We start from the raw sequence: 20,863 nt of genomic DNA, 5'->3' as shown, positions 1-20,863 counted from the left end.
AGAGGTGAATCACCATCCAGTTAGTGTGAGAAAGAGAGGTTAGTCACCATCCAGTCTAAGTGAGCAAAAGAAGTTAATCACCATCAAGTCAGAGTGAGAAAGCGAAGTTAATCACCATCCAGTGAAAGTGAGCAATAGAAGTGAATCATCATACAGTCGAAGTGAGCAAGAGAAATTAATCACCATCCAATCAGAGTGAGAAAGAAAAAATAATCACCATCCAGTCAGAGTGAGAAAGAAAAAAATAATCACCATTCAGTCAGAGTAAGAAAGAGAAGTGAATCACCGTCTAGTCAAATTAAGAAAGAGAAGTTCATCTACATCCAGTCAAAGTGAGCAAGAGAAGTGAATCACCATCCGGTTAAAGTGTGAGAAAGAGTAGTTAGTCACTAGCCAGTCAAAGTGAGCAAGAGAAGTGAATCACCAGAAAGTAATCACCATCCAGTCAGAGTGAGAAAGAGAAGTTAGTCACTATCCAGTCTAAGTGAGCAAAAGAAGTAAATCACCATCAAGTCAGAGTGAGCAATACAAAGTTATCACTATCCAGTCAGTGTGAGAAAGCGAAGTTAATCATCATCCAGTGATAGTGAGCAATAGAAGTGAATCATCATACAGTCAAAGTGAGCAAGAGAAGTTAATCACCATCCAGTCAAAGTGAGGAAATGAAGTGAATCACCATCCAGTCAAAGTGAGCAAGAGAAGTTAATCACCATCCAGTCAAAATGAGGAAATGAAGTGAATCACCATCCAGTCAGAGTGAGCAAGAGAAGTGAATCACCATCCAGTCAGAGTGAGAAAGAGAAGTTAGTCACCATCCAGTTAAAGTGAGAAAAGAAGTTTAATTACCATTCAGTCAACGTGAGCTAGAGAGGTAAACCAACCTTTTATGAAGAGCATTTCGAGCATCAACATACAATAAGAAATCTAGGAAACTTCTTAGCCTTTTTTTATCATGGTTGGAGTAAGACTTCTGAATTTCATGGCGGCTGGTTGTTTGAAAGCGTGATTGCCTTTCCACTTAGTACAAATGTCATGTGAAAACGTTTGATTATGCAACAAGAACTCTCCAATTGAGTGGAGCTATGTACTTTATAAGACGAGGAAGTGTCTGACCAACTAACAGCACCTGTAGTACGTTTTCGTTTCACATGTTGAAAGAAGTTAATCCATTTATATCAATCCCATTAGTTCAACATAGACACCAAAATTTGAATAAGTTTGTGAAAGAAAAAGTAAAATCACAAAAAAATGAGCTCCGAGCAAAATTCAAAACGGACAGTCTCTAATCAAATGGCAAAATGAAAGGATAAAATACATCAAACGAATGGACAAAAACTATATATATTTCTGATTTGGTACAGGCATTTTCAAAAATAGGAAATGGTGGATGGAACCTGGTTTTATAGCGCTTAACCTAGAGAACATCATCTATATAGCTGAAAGTCAAGTTAAAGGATATTGCTAACTTCTTTTATCTATTTCTAAGAAGTTCCTGTATGAAGTAAGCCTCATAAAAAATTTAAGGAACAAGTTGACAAGAAAAGGGGCGCAATTGGTTCTCATGAGAATGTCGATAGTTTGATGAAAAACACGCCCTCCACACGTAACAAATTTGTTGTCAATCAAGTAATGAGGCCCCTCATGGGGGGTCGTAGTAATCACATAATCACCATTTCTTTGCCAATATAATCACATAATCATTAAATATTTGCTTATCTTTAGTATTAAATAATCATAAACTAAAAATACAGTCCTAGGTAATCAAATAATCATGAAATATTTGGCTTAATAATCAAATAATCATTAAAAAAAATTCTAAAGGTTCCGCGGAACCCAGTGTCTCGCCTACTTTTGCTGTAAATCGCAGGCTCAACAAAAATGAGGAAAAAGATCAATAAAAATATTCCTCTTGATACAATCTTTTGATTGTAAGAAGCTACTGTCCAAGTTTGGTAATAATCCAGCATAGTTTATGAATCTAATAAATGATTTAAAAACTTTAACTGTAGACTTTTAATACACGTATGTAAGGTTAACTGAAAGAAAATCTAAGTCCATTTAAAAGTAAAAATCCGAAAAAGTGGATTTTTTTTCTTCAAAATTTACTTCTGGATACTATCTTATGATCATAAATAAGCTTCTGTCCAATTTTGGTACAAACCCAGGATAGTTTAAGAAAGTTATTAAAATTTTAAAAACTTGAACCACAGAGTGAATGTAATGTTTCCCCGCAGAAAAACTAAGTCCATTAAAAGGTAAAATATGGAAAAAAATGATTTATTTTTTTACAAAATTTACTTCTGGATACTATCTTATGATCATAAACAAGCTTCTGTCTAAGTTTGGTACAAACCCAGGATAGTTTAAGAAAGTTATTAAAATTTTAAAAACTTTAACCACAGAGTGAATGTAATGTTTCCCTGCAGAAAAACTAAGTCCATTTACAAGTAAAATATGAAAAAAAAGGAATTTTATTTTTACAAAAATTACTTCTGGATACTATCTTATGATCATAAACAAGCTTCTGTCCAAGTTTGGTAGAAATCCAGTATAGTTTAAGAAAGTTATTAAAATTTCAAAAACTTTAACCACAGAGTGAATATTTGTGGACGCCGCCGACGACAACGCCGACGACGGAATGTAGGATCGCTTAGTCTCGCTTTTTTGACTAAAGTCGAAGGCTCGACAAAAACGGCCAAGTAATCACATAATCAAAAACCCCATGAGGACCCTCAGTAATCAAGCATCTTGATACCATCAGTTTCAGAGATGTTTTTGTTTGAATCAGAGTGATTCTTTACAAAGTAGGATTTATCCGTCCCGAAGACAATATACTTGCAATTGGCAATTTGTCTTTTAGTTTGGAATGTGTAAAGTATAAATGTGTAAAGTGTAGAACAGACAAATGTTTTAATACTATTAAAAGATGAAAGAGAATTAGATTGTATGTAATTTAAAAGATCTTTGGATTTTTTAGTATCCACATCTGATTCAACATGTTCAAGCACATCTAGAATAGACAGTTTCACAATAACTTTGAAGCCCGGTTTTGATGGTTGATAGTATAGATGTTAATAATTGAAAAAGAGATTTCGTGGAGCACATTGAAGACCCAGCAATATACCATTGTTTGTAAGGACACTTATGTATTTCAGGTCTCGAAAATAGTGATAAAAGATCCATTAAGTGATGTCAAAATCCTGGATTGTCATATAGAATGTTCACCTTACTGCTCTATGATGCTTACAAGTGTTCTCAAAGACAGAGATCAATTCAGTGACAAGAGGATTTAATGGTGTTTTATGCTATCTTTTGTCAATAATTTACTTGGCAGTTAGTTGCATTCCAAAAATTGAAATTCCATCAGAATTTATTCTTCAAAATATGCCTCAGGCCAAATAAAAATAAAATGTGTGGTTCCAGTTACCCTACCTACCCTACTTTTTAGTCTCTAAAAAAGCCTACCCTACAGATTTTTTGGCCATTTTTCATTAAGCACTGTTAAAGTCAGAATGTTGCTCCCATAGAGTCAATGTAAAAACATAAAATAAAAAAAAATCCCTACCTTATTTTTTTAAAGATATAACTGGAACCACATATACTTTTTTGTTTTGGCCTCATGATGTTTTTTTTAGAATATATTAGATTTTTATCTCATTGACATACATGGATGAAATATTTTTCTTCATTCTTTTGTTGATAATTTATCTCTGTCTGGCCTTTTATTTTTAACTCTATTCTGTCCTGCCTTTTTTTATTAGTTCATCCCGACTTTTTTTCATAAATTGTCATCATGCCTTTTTTGCACAGTGTCTCATCCTGCCTGTTTTTTTACTCAAAACTCCTGTCCTGCTTTTCATTTCAAATATCATGGGTTAATCAATTCATCCTTGAGTTTCAGGATTAGACTTCTACTCTCAAACATGACTAGATGGTTAACTCAGTGATTAGGAAATGAGAACTAAAAAAAGTCAAATGTTATTACGTTTGAGTAAATTTTTAACAAAGATTGATTGGTTGATTGTTGGTTGCTTTACACCCCCATTAGTACAAGGCAAAGAAAGCTCATCTGCATGATAATATTTATTAATAGTGAATATAAATAACATTTGATCATTAGCTTGCAAACCTTTCTGTATGTTTTGAATTTATATCATAGCTATAGCTAAAACTACAAGGAATTGAACTAGGAATTATACTGACAGACTAGTACTTTATTACACAACACTTTATCTGAGAAATAATAAAATATTGAATATTTCACATTCAATTGCAACTAAAAAAAAATTTTTTTTTTTCAAGTTTGATTCATCTTTCTAACAATTTGAAAACTTTATATAAGAATTAATCAGAGACTTCATGTATAAGAATACTTTAAATCTTTAATGACTACGGTTTAATTTTTACCGATTTTTTTAAAGAAGAAAATTATAAAAAATTGTGCATACCAAATTATTGTCAGGTCTAACAGAAATTTAATTGAACTGTTGAGTATTATAGTCCTTCAGTATAACTAATTCCATATATCCTTGATTTGGCTTAAATTTGATTCACATTAACATGATTAAGAAATTAACATGATTAAGAAATGAAGAAAATAACAATCATCTAAAATAACATCTGTATAATATTTAATACTAGGAACTTTACAGTCATATGTTACCAGGGGTAGAAATTAGCGCTGGTCTGGTGGTCCGAGACCAGTAGAATTTGCGTCAGACCAGTAGATTTGCCTATAAAAATCTCTGATGGCTTTGCAATCTCTTTTTGTTTACAAAACAATTTACCTGCGACATCAATTACAGGGGATACTAAGTATTACAGTTGATAGAGTTGTCAAATGCATGTAATTTTTGCAGGACCAGTAGATTAGGAGCCGGACCAGTTGATTTTCAGTCCACTGGTCCGGCTGGCCAGTACACAAAAAGCTTAAATTCGACCCCTGTATGTTACCTATAGATATTGTAAAAGATAGTTAACCTATAAATTACAAACAATACATCTCATATTTAGGACACAAAGTATCTATACTTGTACAAACATTCACAAAAACAGTAATATAAACTTAATGACAATTCCACAAGGCTTTTAATGCAAGAAAAATATGTGCCAACAAATCTAAGACATCTACCTATGTACATTGTGTATATTTGTTTCACAAAAAACATGATTGATAATAAATTCTAACACAGTTGACCTACATTTTAGTCTAATCACTAAATGTCATTCTTACAGATTTCATTTAATAAATCAACTTAACCAATTATTAAAGCTATCCTCATAATTTTATTTTAGTAGTCTCCATCCATATAGATGGCTTTATATGAACTATCAAACCATTGGATTCATCACCAAAATGAAAAGCTAAGATGTTCCCAAATTGCAACCAAATTAGACAATACAACATGATGTAGCCACAGCCACTAACTAATTTGCTAGAATGCTAGAAAGCACTTAACGGTTAACTTTAAAGATTGCTTCAATTTATCAGTGGGAAGTAATATTAAATATGGCATTGGTTGTAGTTGATTTAACAGCTATTCTAGACAAAGGAAAATAACTTTAATTTTTAAAGATGAGGTTAACAATGACATCATTTATATTTTTAGACTAGATATTAGATTACGGTACCTTGCAAAAGTTATGTTTCTTGACAAGTCTAACGTCATTTTGTGCCTTGAATATCTGAGCGTATATTACCGGGTACATTGAAAAATTTCTGGATAGGATTTATAGAAGGTTATGATCAATGCACTATATTTTGTTTATCAAAAAAGACAGTGTGATAATTATAAGCCTTGGAACATCTAGCTATCAAGTCAGTCCCTATGCAATCTTTACCTAAAAATCTTATGTCCAACAAATTTCTAACAAACATGAATCAAAATCAAGACTTGTTGAGTGTTAAAATTGCTGGAATATATTACATGTACCAGTAAAAAAAAATGTGTATACCGGGTAATCTGATGTTTACAGCCAAATAAACAAACATTGGCTTGCATTAAATATGATATTAAATATGACAAAGAGTTCATCTAACCTTTAACCAAGGCCAGAGCTGCCAGACTAGCAAACAAAGGACACAATATGTGACACAGTGCATGTTATATACACAAGAGTGCACACGCTGAAATGTTTCACCTTCTTTACTAATTATTGATATTCTGTTATTAGTCCTAAATATAAAGCTTTATTACAACTGTCAAATAAACTCAACATTAACCAAGAAAACAATGAAACATGAAAATGAGGTCAAGGTCAGATGAACCATGCAAGGCAGACATGTACAACTAACAATGCTTCCATACTGCAAATATAGCTGACCTATTGCTTATAGTTTAAGAAAAATAGACCAAAACACAAAAACTTAACACTGAGCAATGAACCATGAAAAAAAGGTCAAGGTCAAATAAAACCTGCACGACTGACATATATATCATAAAATATTTCCATACACCAAATATAGTTGACCTATTACATAAAGTATTAGATAAAAAGACAAAAACTTAATTTTGACCACTGATTACCATGAAAATATGATATTTGCCCACTAGACATGTACACCTTGCAATCATTCCATACAACAAATATAGACGACCTATTGCATACAGTTTGAGAAAAACAGACCAAAACACTTAACCATGAAAATGAGGTCAAGGTCAGATGACACCTGTCAGTTAGACGTGTACCCTGTACAGTCCTTCCATACACCAAATATACTAGACCTTTTGCCTATAGTATCTGAGATATGGACTTGACCACCAAAACTTGACCTTGTTCACTGATCCATGAAATGAGGTTGCGGTCAAGTGAAAAATGTCTGATTGGCATGAGGACCTTGCAAGGTATGCACATACCAAATACAGTTATCCTTATACTTATAATAAGAGAGAATTCAACATTACAAAAACAAATGAACTTTTTTTTCAAGTGGTCACTGAATCATGTGAAAATGAGGTCAAGGACATTGGACATGTGACTGACGGAAACTTCGTAACATAAGGCATCTATTTACATATTTACACTATGAAGCATCCGGGTCTTCCACCTTCTAAAATATAAAGCTTTTAAGAAGTTAGCTAACACTGCCGCTGTAGCCGTAGCAGCATCACTATCCCTATGTCAAGCTTTCTGCAACAAAAGTTGCAGGTTCGATGAAAAACTAAATCATAAACAGCCAATTCAATTATTCTTACAATTGTTCAGAAAAATTCTGTGACTATATTATATTATCAAAACAATTGTTCAGGAAAGTCCTGTGACCAATTAAATCTGTTAATCATCCAAATACTTGTTCAGGAAAGTTCTGCGTAGTTGGCTTTCCATGTTTTTTATGCAATTCAACAAATTTAACGAGATGTGGGGTTAAATCTGAATGAAATGACAACCCATTGTTTAGAATGGCATTTGATGCAAGGCACTGTAGTGTTTGGTGTGATACTGGACACAGAGGTACTAATGATTGCTGAGAACTCTCAATGGCTGAACGCTTGCTAAAATCAGCACAATCTGGATGTGCTCCACCCTCTAAGAGAGTCTGGACAATCTCTACAGGTTTGCCTATTCCACTCTCTTCATTATTGTCCAACATTAAAAAGTAACAAAAGTGAAGAGGCGTCATACCTACGTCATCAAAAGCATTAGGATCTGCTCCGTATGTCAACAGCAGTTTGATCATTTCTACCGATCCTGAGAATTCATAAATCATGGGACTTTTGTCGTTAGGGGACATCAACATGTCGATTGTGTGATTTGATAATGAAGGTACCGTATAATGTAATAGAGTCTGGCCATATAGGTTCCTTAGATCAGTTTTTATAACTTTCTTCATCAACTCTGAAAATCTTTGATATTCTTCAGCTGTTTTTTCTCGTTTCGCCATTCTCTTCATCATCACAAGCAATGATGCAAATTCTAGAAATTTCCTTTGACACCTTGGTGTGACACAACATTCCAGGAATAAACATTTCCATATTGCCATTGAAAGGTCAAAGGTTAATTTTGCATGTAGACTTTCAATCAAAACAATGTCTATCAATGGTGATATGAAATTTTTCAAGGCGTTCTTTTTGTCCCAACTGGCAATGACAGATAAATTGACTTCATTTGGTAGATGCTTAACAAAATATGGATAACTGTAAGTCACCAGTGTAGCACATTCTAATATTTTACCTTTTGCGTAAAACTCATTTGCAAGAGATTCAAAAGCACCTAATGTATTGAAATCTCCATATCCAATCATACGTTCATGAACTAAAGCATTTTTGATAAGAATCAGAGTATATGCTTCTATTGGTGTGGTTTTATCCTTGATATTCTTTTCTACATGTGACATGAACGAGCAGACTTCTGTATTGATAGTTAAATCTGGCATTACTCCGGTTCGTACATGGGTGATGTAGCTTTGGGTTACTTCCTCTACTGTCTTTTGTGAGGTGTCTGTGAAAATCTTTGATATCACATGAGTCATATCCACAACATATGCTTGGAGAGGAACTGTACGAGCTACCTCCTCCAAAGATATATCTTCTTCCCATTTCAATATGTTATTTGAGGAGAAGTAGGTTTTATTTCGCGTCTTACGGAGACACCGATGTTGTCTCAATTTATTGGCAGCATTCCAACATAGCACAGCATGTAGATAATACCTATGTGTGAGACAATATGTCCCTATCATCTCCAAACCATTGACCTTGGCATTGAAAGGAACGCCAGGCATCTGTAAACATTTCATGTAGTATGTTATATTCCCTGTGCAGGCTAAATACACAAGTGCATGGACATATTTCGTACATTTATCGTCTAACTCTTCAGATAAACAAATATTGTTTGATTCTTTGCTGATGGTAAAAGACTCTAGTACAAAGTCCACATTGTTTTCTATCTTATCAGACTTTTCCCAAAATGGAACAACATGAAATTTCAAGAAGTTTGCTTCATTGATATCCTTGACATTGTCGAAGTATGGATCAAAGAATTCTGACATGTGAAAACTTCGGTGAAGTATTTCATATCCAAGAACTGACATGCCATCTGCATTCCTAACATTGTAAAAGTTAGGAATTTTATCAACTAAAATTTGAAGTGACTCCTTCGAAACACCTAATGATCTATTAAAAACTGAGGTCAAGATGTAAAAGATCTGATCTTTTGTGCATTTCTCTACTGCACCTTTGTCAATGAGAAGTTTTACAATCTCAAATTTATGTGGCATTTTCAAGGTTAGTGTTTCTTTAAGATGGTCAATTTCATCCTGATTTTCAAAATTCTCATTTGATTTATAGCCAAACGACTTAAATTTTTCTTGAGGAAACAGCTGCAAGGAAAGCATCAACATATTGTAGTTTTCTGCAAAACTTATGTTAAAATCTGCATTACATTCAAGTAAATAGTGGACAATATCTTCATCACCATTGGCCACAGCACAGAGTAATGGTCTTCCATTATGATTTTCACCATTAACTTCTGCTTGACAATGTTCTACAAAAAACTTGACCATGTTTAGATTTGTCATCTTACAAGCTAAAGTAAGTGGCTCATATACATTCTTTTTAACTTGCATTACTTCTTTTCTTTGTTCTATACTACATACACCTAAAATGGCCGATAAATATTTCTCTGCATCATGACAAATTATGTCAGATTTTTGTGTGGCTGTGATTAAATCAAATATTTTGTGCTTCAAAAATTGAAGTGTTTCTGGTTCGACACCATCTCCGTAATTGTATGTTTCTTCATAGTAACCATAGTAATCATAATAAAAATCCAAATTTTCTTCATTCTGGGGAATATTATCGATAGGTGTGTCTACAAAACTTTCATTTTGATTATTTTCATTAAATTCAGTATCTGTGCTGACTTTGGCTTTCTTTTTCCGATAGGTAGTTTTGTTGGAGGTTTCCTTTTTACATCTCCTTTTCCTCTTTGCACGTCTTGTGTTATCCATTTTATTCTAACTTTACTGTCAACACCAGCTTCACTAGCTACTTGATTCTGAAATGTGAATTAAGAAATAAGTTGGTTTAATATTAGTCAAATAATTAATAAATATATATATATATATCATAAAGTATAGTCTGCACCCAAATCTTTTTTTTTAACTTCTAGCCCCAAGACCAATAATTCATCAGCTCAGTAGTCAGTGCTTCTGTACTGACATGATTTAACAAACTTTACTAAAATTGTCTGTTTAAAAATTTTGATATTATTATGACACTAAGCCAAGGTATTATAGCGAATCCTATCATAGTTTTCCATAAATTCACCTGCAAGTTACCTGTCCATTTAAACTTTTGTAAGTTCTATTGTCCCATCTAACAAATACAACAGGTATTGTTCTCTGTGTAGTTTATTCAATGGGACCTTTAAATTTCTTGCAAGAGAAATCTATCACTCACTGATTAATTTACCTGAACAAAAAATTGAACCGTCAAGGATGAAAATACATGTACAAATAAGTAATTATAAAACTGCATGTGATGTTGTATTTATTCAATCAATAACACATTTTCAATTTGTTTGATATAAACACTGATTTAAAAATTAAAAGTTGATTTCTGATCAAATTTCAACATTTTACCTTTTAAAAATTGCTATTTTTTTAGTCTGTTCACAAGTGAAAACTTGCACTAATAATGTTTAAATAATTAAGGTCTTCATAACTGAAGAACCACGAAAAACATACAGATTTGTTGAAACAAAAATGCATGCAGTAGTTAAAAAAAATTCAGAAATAAACTTTTTATAATTAAATCAGATTGAAAATATATTATTGATATTGAATAAATACTGTATCACATGCAGGTAATGTGATTTTATACATGTATTTCAATCAACAAAGATATTTTTTTGGTCAGGCAAATTAATCAATGAGTGATAGATTTCTCCTAGAAGAAATTTAAATGTCCAAGTGAATAAACTACACAGAGAACAATACCTGTGGTATTTATTCAATGGGACAGGTAAACTTGCAAAAGTTTAAATACCTTGGTCAAGAGCAGACGACTCTGTGGAAAACTTTCATTTGGTTCGCTATAACTCCCTCAGGCAAAGTTGGCTTTAGATGAATTTGGCTATTTTTTTAGGCATTTTTTACATAAAGCTCTTCAACGATTTTCGGTACTTATACATCTTTGGATTTCAAATGTTTGGCTTTGAGCGTTCCTGATGAAGGTAAATCCAAAAAAGGGCTTTGGACGCAATAAATTATTTAACCTGTTGTTTTCCATCTTTTTTCAAAGCCAATAAACATAACTGAGGGCTGGGCCAAATAATCTGCATAGAAATTATATGTGCCAAGTGTATACCAAATATCATTGACCATACCAATAGTGGTTCCCCTTAAACTACCCTAATCACAAAATTATAATTCACTGTTAATGCTGTCAGTCAGAAAAAAGCACATCTAAGTCTCTCTGTTTCCCCTTTGTCAAGGGGAGATATTAAGGTTTATAAGTGCCAAGTCACTAAATTTATGTGCAGTTTAAAAGGTGTACTTGAATAGGTCCATAATTTAAATAACTTGTTTGATTTTTTTTTTAAATCAAACTTGTCTTAGGGGAATCATTGGTACTATTTCTTACAGTCATAGACATTGTAATTGTATGCAAATTTGTCAGCCATTACTTAAAACCATACAAGTCCTTATAAATATTGCATCACATGATCACAATTTAAAACTATGTACCTCTATGCTCTCAATTGATGTGTATGGTTAATTTGTCAAATTTGGAAATATGTGAGTACAGTAACATTGAGTAAGGCAGATGATTTTCTATCTAGCGAGGCCCATCCTAACCAACTGAGACAGTATCAATGCAAAATTTTTCAGGTGTATGTATATTTACACCTTCTCAAGTTCAGTAGGAACAAAAAAAACAGCATATTCCAGAAAAGATTTTATCTTTCTGAAACACAAATTGCATTCAATTTTTATATAGCATGTGGATGGCAGACATTTAAACTTACAAATCTGCACAGGTAACTACTCAAAGTAGTATGGGGACAAAGTCCCCAATAACAGTAGAAAATTCAATAAAAAAAAAAATTCCCAAATTTTTTTTTGTACTAATGAACTCAAAATTGTTCAATTTTTTTTATGTCATGTTTTGAAATCCAAGACCTGCGCAGAAATCTACAATGTACTTCCTTTTTCCAGTCTCCTGTTGTATCATCGAATCTTTGAGTAAAATAATTATTTATCAGTCTAGTATAAATAGGAAGGAATGCAATACCAATTTCATTTTTAATAATTCCTTGATTTGAAAAAATGTTACCTGATGATAGCGTTTCTTTGTTTACATTGCATATGACGTCATAGTTAAATAACGTCACAACTAAAATCCCTAACAACAGAACTAAAATCGGAAACGTTACAGTATTTCAGTTTCTTTGTTTTGTAACCGGAGAGCACGAATTTCATTACAAAATTGCTTGTCTCCACTGGGACTCGAACCCGGGACCTCTGTGTTACAAGGCAGCGCACTAACCGACTGAGCTAAAGAAGTACTTCCTAACGCTTACGGCTGACTAAGTATCTACTAAGTTTTTCTTAGGGAAGCAATCCCATCACACTTCCCCCACCTCAAGAGTCATTATACTCTATAATGATGATATTTTCATCTTTTTTTATAATTATATTTTAACCTGGCTAGGTAATTCTTCTAGCCGTGGGTTATTATTGTTGGGCGCCAATGTAACCGGAGAGCATGAATTTCATTACAAAATTGCTTGTCTCCACCGGGACTTGAACCCGGGACCTCTGTGTTACAAGGCAGCGCGCTAACCGACTGGGCTAAAGAAGTACTTCCTTAGCTCAACCGCTTACGGCTGACTAAGTATCTACTAAGTTTTTCTAAGGGAATCAATCCCGTCACAGTTTTAACAAATATTTAAGTTACAAAAAAATTATTCATACAGACTTCGTCCCCATTTACAGGTAATGCCTGCCTCATATTATTTGATTGTGTATAAATAAGTATTTATACGGCCATATTTGTCAATTTGTTATAATGAACCAATGGTAAACACTATCGTTTATCAGTTTTAATGTTTTTAATTTAACAAGTATGCATTTATATATTTATATGGGGACGAAGTCCCCAATTACGGTAGAAAAATCAATGAAAAAAAAAAAAAAAAAAAATCTGGGAAAATTTCCCAAATTTTTCATTGTACTAATGAACTCAAAATCGTTAACGTTTTTTTTCAGATCTAGTTCCTGTTCCGGTTTTCCCGCATTTGCGCAGAAATCTGTCTTGTTTGCATGAGACTTTGATTTTTTTTTATATTTATCAGTCTAGTAAAACATAAGATTGGATCTCAATACAAATTCAATTTTAATATTTGTTTGATATGAAAAAAAAACGTTACGTTACCTGATGAAAGCGTTTCTTTTGTTTACATCGAATATGACGTCATAACTTAAAGAACGTCACAGCTAATTCCCTAACAACAGAACCAAAATCGGGAACATTACGTACGGTATTTCGGTTTCTTTTATCAACATGATTGAATTAAAATAATACATACAGACTTCGTCCCCATTCACAGGTTTTGCCTGCCTCATATTAAATATGGACAGATTGTTTTTTATTTGATTCATTTTCTCATTACTAGACGTACAGCTTTAATTTAAGCACATCATCTTCTTTTGTTGTTCTTTTTGCTTCCCTCTACGGGCGCAGCCATCTTTGAATCCCAAAAGAAATCCGACAGTCCCGTACCCGTATCATTTTAAGGAAACATTTACGCCTAAAAAGGTTATTCGGAATTAATTTATTTCGACACTGTTCGTTACTTCCGTTAGTCATTTAAAACAGTGTATTTAACTTAGCGAAACAATTATAGGACGAACGAAACGACAACGCATGTCAAATCTGATCAGGAAATAGTGTCAACTCGCCCCATCATCAAATCGCCCCACACCAAACGTTTCACTTTTCGCCTATTCTCCCCCCACTCATATCACATCTTCTTTTCATATTTACACCAAGACATAGATTGCATTGATAATTTTCAAAGGAGGGCTACCCGTTTTGTTCCTAACAAATACAGAAACATCTCAAGCTTTGGTAACATTAAAAACTGAATAACTCTTGGATAATAAATATAAAAAATCTTCTTTCAAGACTTGAATTTCATTTTATTAATCTAAATATTAAAATGTATTTAAAACCCATTCAAGAGAGAATCAACGAAGCAAGAGACTGACATCAGTCAAAATAAAAAAATAAACTTTTTTAATTTAGGCGTTACTGTTTGACGTGAACTTGACTGATCGGTGAATGATCGGTGACGGATGTTTGACTGATCGATGACTGATCGGTGATCGGTGACTCATAGGATCCGTCAGATAAGTCAAATAACCTATGTGAGAGTTACCGTGACAACGGTCATCGATCGATCAGTAAATTAAATTTATGCACGGATCGGACGGATACGTATATATTTCAAAATCTTATGTAAACCGAACTCAACATTGTTTACGATCCACGAACGCGGACCTCGACGAAGACACCATAATTTACACGTTAATTTGGTTGCAATAAAAAAAGTAAAAATAGTATAACAGTTGTATTAGATTCTTAATTAAAGCGTTAAATTTTTTGTGTTGATTAATAGTTTTGTATTAAAAATTGTAAACATTAGAAACATATATAATACCAAATATACAAATCCTTGATAATTAACATACTATATAGTAAAAAATCATTTCTGTAGATCACCGAAAGGGGAAGTGGTCTAGAACACAGTATTATTTTATTTAGGGGGTTACTATATACGCAAATTTTTATTAGTCTTCACTTCAAGGTTAATCGAGCAAATTTTATAAATAAGGCTTTTTACAGGTTTTTTTACTTTACTACGGGCTCATGAGGATCTTAAATCTGATTTTATTGCTGTGTCCACAATAGACACAGCAATATTATTCTACGTATTTCACCTGTATCGGTTTGGACAATTCCATGGACTATTCCATACACACACCATTATGCTTAAGGGGTTTTCATATGTCATGTCAAGATGATATAGGCTATTTACCGTTGTTTGCCACAAAAAAAAATCTGGTAAAGTCACTTTTCTGAAAAACCAATATAAATATAGTTAACATATTTATATATTTAATCTAACTGTGTTCATTGACCCGAATGTTTTAATGACAACACACACCTAAAATTCGTTTTGGTCTATTCCATGACATTTGCGCGGGAAATATTCATCAGAGACTTAATTTTAATGGACGTTCATTTGGAAAATTTTACTATCTGCGCGGGAAATATTCATCAGAGACTTAATTTTAATGGACGTTCATTTGGAAAATTTTACTATCTATTTTATATGAACAATTGTCATATGCGTTTGTGTTTCGTACATTTAAAAGATCAACGTTATTTAAATTCCGTATATCTTCATTTGACATCAGGTTTGTACGCATTTAGTCTCTTCTCTAGTCTATAATCTAAACTGAAGGCCGTGAAGGGACACATGTCATGATGACACGTGCTGCACAACCCCAAATGTACACATTTCAACGAACACAAAAGTTACTATTGAATAGACTTTATCAGCTGTTTATAGACATCTATATGCATTTCATCCCCTAATGTCAGTCATGATAACACTGGCATTAAGGTTCATCATAAGGAATTGAAAAATATGGCCGTGTTTACACCTCAAAAATTACTATGAGTACAGACAAACTGGTACATTTAGGAAAGTTTTAAGGCATGGCAGGAACTAGATATATAAAAGTTATATGAAGTCTACGTTTCAGAAAATGAAAAACTTACCTGCATTTTGATGTGCATTTTTTTCCAGTCTGCAGAAGATAGCAAAATAAACAAACACTCGAGTTTCATTTGATACGGTCCACTCAGTTACACAGTTTAAACCTGTTAAATCACCTATTGTTTACAGGTGTCTATTGTCCATCTATTGTCCATTTAAATCAATACTACTCACAACATTGATTATATGAGGGGAGCTTCTCAATCGTTTTCACTACTTAGTTAATTTTTGCACCTTCTGCAGGAACGAAAAAAAATGGATAGCAAAATCTAGAAAAGTTAATAATTTTCTGAAACATAAAATGCATTTAAAATTTATATATCTAGTTCCTGCCATCCCTTAAAACTGTTGCAGGTGTATAGGTTAGTCTGTACTCAGAGTAAAATTTGGGGTGTAAATACGGCCATTTTAGCCAAAAGGTTATGATGAACCTTAACAGCGGAAACCGTGTATTCGCGAATTCTGTCTTTCGCCTGATACGATACCCATAAACAGTGAATATTTTTTTATCGCAAACAGTAGAATTTCATTACATAATCTGAAAGCTACTGTAGCAAGGTGTATGCCTTTGATGCTATCATTTAGCTGAAAATTCTATTATAGTTGAAAAAATGCTATAATAATGGCTTTACATATTGAACTGATACTTTTTTAAATGATTTTTCCCAGCAATGGGAATATTTTTCCTGTGAAGTTCAAGGTTTCATCTTTCAGATTATGTAATGAAATTCTACTGTTTGCGATAAAAAAATATTCACTGTTTATGGGTGTTGAAATTAGGTCTTACATAGTTGATGCGTATCCAATCCGTGATTTGTATATATTTCAATGGTGCTCTCGGTAAGGCCAAAAAATTATATGTTTGTTTACGGGTACCTGACCGATCCTATTTTGAGCACCCACCCTAAGCCATTTTATTGCCGTTGTAAGAAATAATCCAATCATTATAAATAGGGGAACTCTCGCCCCATGGACAACTCAGACCATGCAAGACGGACCACACAATTCAAAATCATGGCGCAAAAAATAAAATGGACAAAATAATAAAAAGAAAATACCGACCTATCTACAGTACTACCTGTGACTTTATCTTATTAATGGTGGCCATAAAAAATATGTTCACCATGGTGGCCCTATATGTTCATCATCATACCCCTTGTTACTTTTTTAATACACAAGGTATTAATCAAAAACAAGTCAAGGATAAAGGTAAATCTTGAATGCATTGAACTGTTAAAATTATGTAACTTACAGGTCATGTGTCTCAGGTAATATATACATGTATGTGTTTGTCAAATTTATTAACTGTGATTTTAACAAGAAATTCAAAAATTAAATGAAATAATAAAACTAGTTGAACAAATAGCTTAATGAAAAAAATTGTCTCATGACTATTAGTTTTGATATTATCCCTTGTATATGATTTTAAACAATTAAAGTTATTTTTTAATATGTATTAAGTCTATTTTTTGGTAAGTGAAGAATAAATGAATATCATTTTCAAATATAACTGAATTGAAAAGGTATTTCTCAAATTAATTTTCTAAAATTAAAATGATTTATTATTGTAGATAGTCTGATCTGCATTCAAGATTGTCTTTAGGCCATTCTATCCTTTCTAGGAATTTTATATTGTTAACTATTTTCTATTTCTAAATAATGACCATTTATTCTCTACCTATTGACACAGTCAAGTTAACAATTTTTATCATAAGTTTTTACTCTTAGATTTTTCTTTAAATTATTTTTTTATCAAGGACTTCAAAAGCCTTATATTAATTCATTCAAGTCCCTGCAATTATTAACTTTATCTAAAAGGCCTAGGTAGAGTGACATATTCTTTGCAAATGTATATCAAGAATATGTATCATGCCAATTCAGCACTTTCGACGATATAATACTCCAAAAAATATGATTTAATTAATACACCATAAAAGTGTCACCATCTTTAGAAGTGTACTTTATTTTTTCTGGAAACAAATTTTGACAGAAATTAACTAAACTTTAATAAAAAATATTAGATAAACAAAATTAGTTTTTTCCTAAACCATATACATGTAATAATTTCTTTTCATAAGATTCACTTTATTCAGATTTAAGAACATTTTTCATTATGATTAGCATTTTTAATGAACATTTATCAAATTTTGAAGATAACTAGGTTGGCATTTGGAAAATAAGTCTTTTCAGTGATTTTGAGATTTTAAAAAATATTAGATAAACAAAATTAGTTTTTTCCTAAACCATATACATGTAATAATACTTGTAGTTTTCCAGAATAATATTACATGTATTAGATGTTATCAAAATTTATTGCAAAAGGATTGATATTGATCATCTTATTTTGTTAAGAAACTGACTTCCTTTCTCCATGTTCTCAATTTTATTGTTTAATTACTTTCATTTTTTTTTTAAATGTCATTGGCATGATTATTAGTTATTATAAATAGGAATAATTCATTTAAAAAATGCAGACAAACAATTCAATACAATGTACATCATGTACATCGGTGCTTTGCTTTTGCGCCAATTGGCATTTCATTTGCGCCAAAAAAATCTTTCATTTGCGCCACAAACCATATTTCCAGTGATCTGGAAGGTTTTTTTCACTATGGGCCCAGGGCCCCTCAAAAATAAATTCAATGGGCCATTTTAAAAAATAATGGGCCATGTTGTCAAATGAGTGGGCCATTCGAATTAACTTCTGTAAAAAAATAAAAAAGTATCATTATTTTCTCATGTTTTGGAAAGAAACCTTTGGAAAAGAGGTGTTGGTACAAGCTTACCTTTATGATTTTAAATAATATTGTTCCTGTGATTCTGTAATTTCAATGAATATGCAATAACTTCTTCCAAAACGGACAATATTAAAGATAAACCTTTTTTTTACAATGTTTAAACTGTTACTGTTGCCTTGGCTTGTTCATGTTCATGTTTTTTTAACATTCAATTTGGGTCTTCGTCGATACCATACTCATTCCAGACGTCCGTATTAGAGGACATTTCAGAAACGTCCTCTGCACTTCTTGTATTATTATTATTACTTCATCAAGATGACAAGAATAACAGTAGAGAGTACCATTAATTGATAGAACAAAACAATAATTCGATGAAGTCATGTTTATAAAATGTTAAAACGAGCCAAAGACCAAAAAATGACAAAGACAGTTAAGCGCCTTTTATGGAGACAAACACTATAATATATTCATAAAAAAGGCTTCAGGGGTATTCAATCGAAATAATAGCAAGCTAAACTAAATTAAAAGATTATAATTAGAGTTAAATCTCGTCTGTAATAGCCAAATTTCACAAATGTAAAGATGTTTATAAAAAATTATATCATGAATGATGGTTAATTACGTTTTTTGGGTTATCAGTTAAACCGCATGGTTCTATTATTACCATAGGAAAACACCCGAGACGTTAAACCGCATGGTTCTATTACCATAGGAAAACACCCGAGACGTCCTAAAAATATATAGGTGCTCCTATGATTGGAGGAACAGTATACAGTTGTGGTTACAATTGCGCAATTATTTACAATGCATTTTCCATAGGGTACCCTGTCTCTTTGAATCCTAATAAAAAAAAAAGTACATAAATTGCAGAGAAACCAAAGCCAGAATCTGAAAGGAGACATACTAAGAATTTATTTCAGTAAAAAAAAACAACATGCTTATGCGGCGGAAATTGCCTTAAATAGCTGTTGTTATGGACGCTTCCAAAATCCGCACTAAATGACATAGCAAAATTTTCAGTCAACCTATTACCACAAAAAAAATATTTCCACAGAGAATACTAAATCAATCATTCCAAATTGTTACTATTTTTGCACAAAAATGGTTTATCTTTCATAAAATCAATAAATTGAAGGTATACCATCCAATCAGAAGCCTCATAGATTTTTTTCCTTACTACCATCTTGGGTTCAAAAACTTCCCGGTGAAATGTAAACAAATAATTGCGCAATTGTAACCTTGTGTACACACACATGGCGGCACGGAACACGATCGGAAAACTATTTGACGATATCTAAACGTTTCGAAACGATGTGAAAAATATCGTGCGCCACGTGGGCGCTTACATTTGTCACTCTATGCGCCATTTCTGGTGAATATGCGCTATAGGCGCAGGGCGCACGTCCTTCCCGATCACTGTATTTCATTTGCGCCACAAACCATATTTCATTTGCGCCAAAAACTAAATCTTTCTTTTGCGCCAATATTACAGGTAAATACAGGTAAATACATGTAGATTCAGGTAATAATAGTATAAAACATTAAATTTTTAAAAAGTCTTTTAATAATAAAGAAAGTTTTAAACATTTTCCTCAGAAATCAGTTATCATAAAATCATACAAGTTATGCTAAAACCTCGATAAAATCATACAAGTAATGCTAAAAATTGTTTTGCTGTCCGTATCAGTCGTAATCCAGGCTTTACAGATTTTTTGGTACACCTGAAGGATTTGTCTCCATTTCTTAAAACATTTGATAACCTATATATGTGGTCATCAAATATCACAGAATTATTTCCTCTGTTTGTCTCAGATTTGACTGTCCATCTTGACACCTCACACTGGACTGGTCATATGAGCACTACATATATAATTATAACCTTGGTGACTCTCAGTTTTGTATTAGAAATGAGTATGAACTCACACATGTATCCAGGGGGAGTAATATACAAACCAAAAACAAAATAAATCGTAAATAATCTTTTAACTTTTCCGTTATATTACCTGTCATACCTGTAAAATGGCGCAAATGAAGGTGGTTTTTTTTGGCGCAAATGATATATAACCTTGTGGCGCAAATGAAAGGTTTGATTTTCTAAAAATTGGCGCAAATGAAATGCGCCCATGTACATTAACCTTTTACTAAAAAAAATACTTAAGTCTTACCATGAAGAAATAAAAAGAATAAGAAACAAAAAAGTAATCAGTAATGAAAAAAAAAAAACATAAATGAAAAAAAAAAACAATTAAAAAATAGAAATTTAATAAAATTCAAGACAAAAAAAATAATAATAAATTGAGTAAAACAATATTTTATTCTACATTTTCAATAAAAGG

At 32.4% G+C, this 20,863-nt stretch overlaps 1 protein-coding gene across 1 annotated transcript; it reads right to left on the bottom strand.

The window, feature by feature from the left end:
- Positions 1-4,609: 4,609 nt before the first annotated feature.
- Positions 4,610-13,724, bottom strand: LOC134708147 (uncharacterized). Its single transcript, XM_063568466.1, has 2 exons — positions 13,624-13,724; positions 4,610-9,993 (listed from the first exon to the last, which is right to left on the bottom strand). Exon 2 carries the CDS (start codon positions 9,944-9,946, stop codon positions 7,280-7,282), a length of 2,667 nt encoding a protein of 888 aa, XP_063424536.1. The 5' UTR covers positions 9,947-9,993; positions 13,624-13,724; the 3' UTR covers positions 4,610-7,279.
- Between the last annotated feature and the right edge of the window lie 7,139 nt (positions 13,725-20,863).

This window comes from Mytilus trossulus, chromosome 2 (assembly GCF_036588685.1).
Source record: "Mytilus trossulus isolate FHL-02 chromosome 2, PNRI_Mtr1.1.1.hap1, whole genome shotgun sequence".
Classification (NCBI taxonomy): Eukaryota; Metazoa; Mollusca; class Bivalvia; order Mytilida; family Mytilidae; genus Mytilus; species Mytilus trossulus.
Note: the sequence above shows the minus strand (reverse complement) of the source record. Positions and strands in the feature narration are given on the sequence as shown.